At 32.9% G+C, this 9,488-nt stretch overlaps 1 protein-coding gene across 1 annotated transcript; it reads right to left on the minus strand.

Annotated features, from left to right (window-relative positions):
• Positions 1 to 4,068: 4,068 nt before the first annotated feature.
• On the minus strand, positions 4,069 to 9,255 carry LOC141708428 (solanesyl diphosphate synthase 1, chloroplastic-like). The gene is made up of 6 exons (XM_074512075.1): positions 8,772 to 9,255; positions 8,368 to 8,492; positions 5,936 to 6,063; positions 5,753 to 5,856; positions 5,073 to 5,200; positions 4,069 to 4,864 (listed from the first exon to the last, which is right to left on the minus strand). The coding sequence occupies exons 1-6, from the start codon at positions 8,977 to 8,979 to the stop codon at positions 4,316 to 4,318; spliced, it is 1,242 nt and encodes a 413-aa protein (XP_074368176.1). The 5' UTR covers positions 8,980 to 9,255; the 3' UTR covers positions 4,069 to 4,315.
• Positions 9,256 to 9,488: the final 233 nt, after the last annotated feature.

A 9,488-nucleotide genomic window follows, 5' to 3' on the forward strand; every position in this document is an offset into this window, starting at 1 on the left:
AAATAACCCAGGCTTCAATTCCTTGATTGTAATACCCATAGAGGGCCTCCATACATCCTCCATCTTGGTCCTCATCACCTTAACGTTGATGTTTTTTTCCGTCAGTGTAACAGCCACACTTCCGGACTATTATTTCTAAATCGAAACTAAGATAAAATACAATTATCAAACCAAAATTCTATTACAAAGATAACTATTACGAAAGCGCATCTAAAAGCGGAAGTCCAAAAATTTAATCTACTCCAATGCTAAATCCTCGAACTCGAATACCATCCACTCCAATCTTATACGAAACCTGAAATTGTAAAAGGATGAGCTATACAGCGCAGCAAGAAAACAATCAATCCAACTAGCAGGCCAAGTAACACATACACATATAACTTATTCGATACACACAATACACATAACACATTAACAACAATAATTCAAAACCCACAATCCATGCCACGACCACTACAATCCGCTGATAACGGTCCTAAATTTTCAGAAAACTGTCACTACAGTCCGGTGACTACGGTCTTAAGTTTTTATTCGATATTTTCACAAACCATGACACAAATCAGAGATTTAACATTATCATTTAAACACCACACATACACAACAATACATATAACTTAAGACATAATACTCTCAAATATATAATCACTTAATCCAAGTTTTGATAATCAAATATACATGTATCACACAATTTTGAAAATCTAGCAAGATCGATCAAAAACTTAACTCAAAACCTGATCAAATCTGAAATTGTCCTTTTGACCCTCTAAACAACATTTTCTTTAAAAAAACGAAGCACGAAAATTGTAGAGAACAAAAAGAGATTTCCAAAAAGTCCAGAATCAACGAATTCCGATTTACTATAAATTTTCTACGAATTTTATAAAATAGCCGATTTATTCTGAGAATAGCCCTACAAATTTTATAAACAAAAACGAGGAAGATGAATGTGATGTATTTATAACAATACAAAACCCTATATATTAACTTACAAGTTATCCAAATTCTAATATAATCTAATCCAAATTTTAGGTTCATTAGTCTAACTTAATTTTAAATCATAATCCTTATCTAATTTTAATACTTTTTTTTATTATTATGTTATTAATCTAATTCTAAAAATAACGGGATATTATAGTCAGGAACCTCCCTACAAGTCATAACTCAAACCTATTGATTTCCTCCTCAATTTCTTCATCAAAACTAGGTGCTCATTCTCCTCATCATCAATGTCCATTCCAGCTAACTGAATTTTTATAAGTTGATGACACCCTCTCACAATCTTAGTAAAAAATAGGAGAGAAACATTCACCCTCTCACAATCTTAGGAAAAGATAGGAGAGAAAAATACAAAGTGAAAAATTTTAATAGTGCAGATGCAACAAAATAGTATTTTAGAATTATTTATTTCTATGATTATAAGTTTTGCACCAAGATGGTTCTTAACTCTTATACTTCAATTTATTTTGCTCCAGCAGAAAAAGGTTCTTCTTATTCCTCATAAGGATAATTTTCTAACTTTTTAAAAGACTTCTCACTTTGAGGCCTCAAATCTTAAGAAACAAAAATCTCATAGGAGAAAATGAAAAAGAAAATCCATAGAATGAGAAAAATAATCATACAAATTCACAACCCCCAAATTTAAGAGGAGAAAAGAGCGGGGATTAATCTGTAGAGCAGAATATAAAAGAATTAAAACACAATAGAATCTGCTCTGAAAAAGGCAATGGGCGCCGGGTGAAATAGAGCTCTCACAGATTCAATAAGTTATCGAGAGCACCATTGGAAGCGGCACCTCAATCAAAATTAAACAAAGAAAAGAAAAAAAGATGTAGATACAACATCTTTCGACGCAAATGAATATAAGATATACGATTTGCGAGAATGAAAGACGGGCATCTTTTGTTATCTGCCCACAACGGAACGCAGCCGCTATTAGAAAACTAAACGGATGGCTCTTTTAAATGGCATTTCTGAGCATTAACCCTAATCTCCTCGTGTATTTATAACAAACAAAGGAGCAGGGGTGTTGTTATTGGGATGAATTGTCTGTTTTACCCTTGCTTTGCTTTCTTCCTTTTGATGTGTTCCGGGCCTGCCAGACTGACGGTGATATGGGCCCAAACAACATATATCGCTGGACATTTCTCTTCTCCACCGGGTCTCCATAGTTGAGGATGCTAATTTTATTCTATCAATATTTCATCTTATTATTTGATTCCATTAGATTTTATTAAAGTTCAAAATTTTGGTTGAATTGAATATTTTCAAAAATTGGATTTAAGTTTTATTTTTTGGTTAAATCCAAATTCATCATCCGATAAGACAAGGTTATTTATATAATAATGTCATGCCAAAATATTTGTCATTAACAAGTTACATAACTTTTTAAGAACAATTAAAATTTGGATCAGATCTGTAAGAAAATTGTGATCAGAATCCGAATGAATTTATAAAAAACCGGTCCGGATTTTGTGGATAGAGATATTAATATTTCCAGATTTTTTAACGGATAGTTCATTTTGTTGAAAAATTTAACTGAACAGAACTGATAGGGTGTGGAGTTGGAGGTTACATTTTATAGTTGAGGAAGTAAAAATCATATGACTACCAATATTTCCACACAAAAAAATGATAAAAATAATCAACAATTAAAAAAAAACAAAAATAATCATTCTGAAAAAATGGTCATTGTTGTATTTTATATTTGGCATACAGCACTTACATTTGGATATTAGTAAATACTCTAGTTGAATATTCCATCTATTGAACTTTGATCAACTTTTCAAAAATTAATCATTTTTATTAATTTTATTTAATAATAGATTAAACTTGTTCTTCACTCCACTGCCACGTACTCTTAACGAGAGAGATCATAAGGTTTGCTTGTGTAATTTGTGGAAGAAGAGTAGTGATGTGAATAGCTTGGAGCCTAAAATTTTTGGACACGGATTCTTAGGATGACGTAAAACGAATGTATATTTGGGAACTGAGATGTATTTATTTTAATTTTTGAATATTTATTACTATTCTGATCATGCTTTGTTTTTTTACAGCATGCAAAACTCAAAAGGGTGATTTTTTGCGTGGCTTGATCTAGAATTCAGTATAAGGATTGAAGATGTAAGAGCAAGTCCAACAGTATCTTAACAAGTTTCTTTTAAATATTATAAAATATTAATTTTTAGTAATTTAAGACATGATTTTGAATTTGAACTCCAACAATGATCTTTATTTTCATTCCTTATTATTATAATAATAATAAATTTGAATGAGATATGAAAGGAAGAGAGAGAAAAGAACTAAAAACAAGAGAGGTAAATTAATTTTTTATTAACAAAAATGAAATAAGGGATAACTTGTGATTACTTAAAGATAAGGCAGGCATGAGAGAGTTGTCTTAGTGATATAAGGAACACCGTTGGAATGCATTTTTTGTCATATTTCTTATATTTAGAGTTAAGAACATGTTTAAGGGAGCTGTTGCACTTGCTCTAATATGAGAGCTAAACCACTAAAGAGTTTTTTTGGAGGAAAAACTGAATGAATGTCGAAAAAAGAGAAATGTAGCAAAAGATGATGATTTGGACATTTAAGTACCTTGATTTTGTTGTCACAATTACATGATACTCCACTTTGCAGTGGTGGTTATGCTGTTAAGTTAATAATAAGATGCATGCGTATTACAGTAGTAGAAGAATGGTGTTAAATATCATTGTGATGCAGCAACTTATGAGCAATATTTGAATGTCCCTAAATCTGCCGGAATTATATTACAGGGGACAGCGATTATATTTTATAAATATACTTTTATATTTTTTAATTTTCGGAGGCATTTTCATATATTTTCAAAAAATTTAATAATAAAAAAGGTAAAATTTTATTTAAGAACTAGATCCTTCCCTGACCATCTCAACACCCATCCAAATTAGAATATTTTTGTAACCTCAGCAAGCAGGATTAGAAGATTTCAGTTAGCATAATCAAAATACTGTCAAAAAATATACATATGCATTCGGGTGTAAACTTTCTCAAGATAGCATCATATAATACACCAATCATGTGGTGTAATTTCTCAAAGTAAAGAGACTGCTAATGCCTCTTATTCTTTTTTTTTTATTCACATACAGTAGCAGCTGATAATCCAATTCTGTAACTATACTAGTCAAATAAATCATTTTGACTTGTATCATCATGTGAGGTGCAGTTTAGTTTAATGATACAATCTTAACCTTCAAACCTTATTCTTCGCCCTTGAATCAGAATGGCTTACATGTCTTCATTTCCATGTACTGGACGCATATGATTTGATTAATATTTACTCAATTCTTTTAAGATTGTATTTCACCATTCCTTCCAGGGCCAATCGAAAGGAACTAGGAGGAAGGCATTGTAGACTTTGGATTGCTAGATCAGCTTTTTCTTTAGCTAAAGCTTGAGCCTTTTCAATTCCACCACAGCTCTTTACTAGCTCAATAGCCTCGTCAACTGAACCAGACTCACAAAATTCTGATTCAATGATATCCCTAAGTTTTGGAACTTTGTCTAATGCAAATATCACAGGTGCAGTCAGGTTTCCTTTTGCAAGGTCACTTCCTGCTGGCTTTCCCAATTGCTCCGTGGACTGAGTGAAATCCAGTATGTCATCTACAACTTGGAAGGACAGACCAAGATTCTTACCATACTGATACATATGTTCGCTAACATCACTGTTGACTCCGCTAAAAATGGCAGCTCCTTTGGTGCTAGCTGCAATCAAGGAGGCGGTCTTATAGTAACTTTTGGTCAAGTACTCATCAAGCCCCACGTCACAATCAAACAAGCTGGAAGCCTGCTTTATTTCGCCACTTGCAAAATCTTTAATCACCTGCCATGAAACCATACAAGTGTACACATTGAATTTAATGTAAGCAAGCCATAATTTGATGTTATCTTCTTTATTTCTGGAAAATGAATAAATAAAAGTATGGAAAACACATCGAGCTGCACAGTTCAGAATGTTATTACTATAAGACGTTGCTCCGACAGTAGTTGCTATGTAAAAGAGAAAAAAGGGCCAAGTAGGTTAGACATACTTGGCTGATGAGTTTTATGACTTCAAGGTTTTCCAGATTAGCCAGGTACCATGATGACTGCGCAAACATGAAATCCCCTGCTAGCACAGCTACACGAGTACCATAGAGTTGATGAACTGTTTCTTTTCCTGCATTCTAGCATGTATGGAATGTAAACCGGCAGGTGGTGAATTACTAATTAACTAATTTATGCTAAACATTGTAGAATTTGTATACTATACAGTGTAAATCTCAAACAAAGCTTATCATCAGTTGGTTGAATTAATTGTAAAAGAGATCAGTTGACATCAGTAAGAAATTTGTAGAAGGGTGCAGTTAAAATCATTATGGACTACATAACTTTGAAGATCAAATTTTAAACACCTGAATTATATGTTTGTAGAGTAGAAAAACTGAAGTTTGACCTGGCTATCATCACAAACAGTCATAATAATATGTTAAAATCTCTATCTAAAAGTTGGCAGGAACAAGTCCAAGAGCAATTTTTTTTCGAAATAGAAGAAAATTACATACATCTGGGTACGCAACTTGCAATTTTGATTGGATGTGACTGAATGAGATATGGGTTACAATGCAATCATTTCAGCAGTAGCAACTATGATGAGAACCTAAACATTTAGTTGCACATAATTTCAGTTAAAACAGAGTAGCAACAAAATGCTTCAAAAATAAAGTCACACCTCTCCGCATGTCACTTTCATCTAATACATCGTCATGTATCAAGCTTGCAGTATGGATCATTTCAATGATCTCTCCCAGACGCCTATGTTCTTTCGTAAGGTTCCTGAATTAGAAACAATTATTTGATAAATTCTTTTATTTAATTATCCAATTGGATAAAGAGGTAAGTGGATAGTTCTTACTTTAAGCCTACAAATTCAGCAGTCGCTCTTGACACTAGAAAAACCAAAGCTGGTCTCATCCTCTTTCCACCAGCACTAAAGATCTGTTCTGCAGCAGACATCAATACTGGATTTTCTGCACCAACAATCTGGTAAATGAACTTAATTAGGGGCACATCAATACAAATTGTGTGCTGAAAAAAAATGAAGGCAACATAATATAAACCTTATAATCAGAATTCATATGGATGCCCTTTTCCATCTATGCTAAATGGTACCACTGAAGCCTTGCTATACAATTGCATAAGGTCTAAAAGTTACTGACATATATGGTAGTGATGACTTCATCACTTGCATGTACATAAATAGATATGAACAACGATACATCGATACTAATAATGCTGCAGGCAGTATTTCAAATTTTGAAATACAGGGTGTTTAGTGTCATGATAGTTTGAAAAGCTTTTAATTAATTGAAAAAATAATAGGATTATTGAATATATAGATTTACCACCCAAATTTATGCATCAAATATGTCAAGCCCAGTCCACCTCCGTGAGCATCTATAAAATTTAAAATAAGACAAGAGCAGAACCATTTGATAGATCCAACTTTAAGGGCCTATTTGGATGGGCGGTTGAGAGGGGAAGGCCTAGGTTGGGATGGGTTGGGTTGACTTAGAGCAAGTTCAATGCAATGTTATAATGTCATTTCTATAATTTAAAACCTAATGTCAATAATTTTAACTGCAAATTAGTTCTATACTTGATGCAAATATGCATATATGTATCCTTCGTTCTAAATTTGAAACCAAGGATGCATTTATATATATTGAGCTAGACATTTTTTTAAGCGTGAAAACTGAAGATGTGCTACAAACATTTCAGAATATGAAATCTTGCAGGGAGCGCTGTAAACAGGTAATTGTAATGAATTAAGTTCTTCATGATTATTTTTTTTTGCACTTTTCTGCTTGTAGCTAGGAAAAAAAATTGTAGTTTATTTTGGCCCTCTCTCATAATTATTCGTGGCTCCGCCACTGGTTCAAGGTGGTCTATCAAGATAAAAAAGGTTTAATTTTAAAAATGGAATAAGATTTTTAATTTAAAATATTAGAAATCAAAATTTAAAACATTCAAATATATAGACAATTTTTTAAAAGGGAATTTTAAAATTTGAAAATCGGAAAAACTCTAAATTCTAAAAATTATTTATTAATATTTATAAGTCACATCATAAAATTTTCAAGTATTTATATTTAAACTAGAAAAGAAGAATTATTTTTTATAAAATAGTACATTAAGCAAATTAGGCTCCCATAAAATTTTTAAACGTGATTAATTAATCAAATAATTACATAATATGTGTAAATTAAAAAAAAAAAAGAACAGCTGATGGATATAAAAAATTTAAAAGCAGGCAATTTACCTTAAGATTAATGTACGCCATTAAAGTAAACAAGAAGGCGCTCAGCATTCCCAACACCCCTTTGTATTATACTACAACCCTCTCCAACACCTTCCCGATCCTCTCACAACCCAACCCTTTCATCAAAAAAAATTCCCAAACAGAGGTCGATAAATTTGAACCCATCTCAGTCCAAACCATCCCTCCCCAACAAATTGAATATAATACTAGTCAAAAAAATTCCCCCCTTTATAACATCAAGGATGCAGAATTATGACTTAATTAACTAGTCGTGCTCTGTGCGCGAATCCAACTCACCACTTTCCCTTATTCACAGTACTTCCCTAAGATAGTGATAAAATTTTACTCCTAACTAAGAACATTTACAGAAGAATTTCCGTTATTACTGGCCCAGCGGCTCCCCAATGAAACCATACTCTAGTTTTACCAAACTTGAGTCTGCTAAATCCTCATCATCAACATTGTACAACAAATTACAGCTCCTCAAATTATCCAAAACACTGCTACCACGAATAGCAAATCTAATTTCTTAAGTCTGTAAAGCCATAAAACTTCTGCTGCTTTGTAGTGTATTGCTCAGAAATCCAACTGAAAACTGGTAAAATGGAAAAGCTTGAACAAAGTTCTCTAAATCTTTGAACATGGGCCGTGGTACAAATAATCTCTCTTATCGAAATGCTTAGCCTAATGTTAGTGTAAATACTTAATCACACATATATCCAGATTCCAGAAACTGACCCCACATATGTTTCATGTTCATTAGAAATCCCCTTGGCCTGGTTGTCAGTCGTTTACCAAAGAAACACTATGCCTAACAGTCGTAGATATGATGCCAATAGCCACATAACCTCATCCTCATCCCAATTAAGTGGACACATGATAAACTTTTAAGTTAAATGGTGAAATCTCTAACAAAATATGAAGGAAATAAAAAGGCAAATAGGCAAAACACATCAAAACTACATCTTTATTCACAAGACAATTGCATAAAATGTTTTAACTGATAGATATTACAAAGTACTAACCGACTGCAAATTATTATTCAATGTGAGGAGGTCATCCGAAACAAGCTCAAACAAGTTCAACAATGAAATTGGAGTTGTTGAGCCTAATTTCACTTCCGCGACTGGTGCAGGAATTGGTGCAGCCCCTAAAATTCCACTACAAACGATGAAAACAGCAATATTGCGGATTTAAAATTCAAATAGCACAACAAAACAAATAATTATTGTTTTAACTTTAACAAGAGGACAACACAATTCAATGAAGCAATCAGTGTAAAATCATAACTAACTATTGAAAAAACTATAAAAAAATCCAAACTGCAATACATACACAGGAGTTCCGCTACCAACAGTGAAAACAATTGTTCTACACTTCCGCGCAGAAATGTGCACAACAATTCTTACACAGAGTGAAAAGAAAGTACCTTCGATATAAGGCTCGGTGTTTCCAATGTCTTTTCGGAAACAGAACCACCTCCGAGCACCATAGCCATTTTTGAGACCTCTAGAACCTCCAATATAACGTTTTCTAATAAAAAATCTATCAAATGAAGCATTGTATAAACACCAAGAAGCTGCAAAATCAGGCCCAACTCCAGAAAAATCTAGGTTGTTGCATGTCATTGACATCATTCTCTTTCGGTACTAATACTACTACTACTAAGACAATGCTGTATTAATGTAAGAAACCCAACAAGTGAAGGTTGTTGATTTCTCAAAGACAGAGGAACTAATCAATTATAAGGTGGGAAAATGGAGTTAATATAAAGGAGATAATGCAGGGGAGGGAATTTTAAAGAGGAGAAAAGTGGCGTACTTCAGTTAGGAAGCTATGCACACCACATAGACAAGTTGGAAGCAGAAAGCCAAAAATCTGTGGTACCTTCCGTTGTTGCTATTTTACCCCTTACCCTTAGGTTGCAAAATTAAGAAAGCTCTAACAAAACTCAAAATGGACTACTTTAAGTTAGACCCAGGCCACACGGAAATTTAATGTTTATATTTGCATTTTTAGTACACAAACACCAAAGTACACTGTCGAAATTTAGTGTCGATTTTGTATTTAACCTTCGAGTACACGACACAACACGTAGTATACGACATATATAAATATTATAATTAACTTTTAATATTTTTTATAA

Source organism: Apium graveolens, chromosome 2, assembly GCF_009905375.1.
Source record: "Apium graveolens cultivar Ventura chromosome 2, ASM990537v1, whole genome shotgun sequence".
NCBI classification, from domain to species: domain Eukaryota; kingdom Viridiplantae; phylum Streptophyta; class Magnoliopsida; order Apiales; family Apiaceae; genus Apium; species Apium graveolens.

What these genes read in the sequence shown, in the direction of transcription:
- LOC141708428 (XM_074512075.1), bottom strand. Translation starts at nt 8,979, where the DNA reads ATGATGTCAATGACATGCAACAACCTAGATTTTTCTGGAGTTGGGCCT. An exon ending in GCTGAATTTGTAGGCTTAAA is followed by an intron (nt 5,857 to 5,935) that starts GTAAGAACTATC and finishes TTTCTAATTCAG; the next exon opens with GAACCTTACGAAAGAACATA. An exon ending in TCATAAAACTCATCAGCCAA is followed by an intron (nt 4,865 to 5,072) that starts GTATGTCTAACC and finishes GTTTCATGGCAG; the next exon opens with GTGATTAAAGATTTTGCAAG.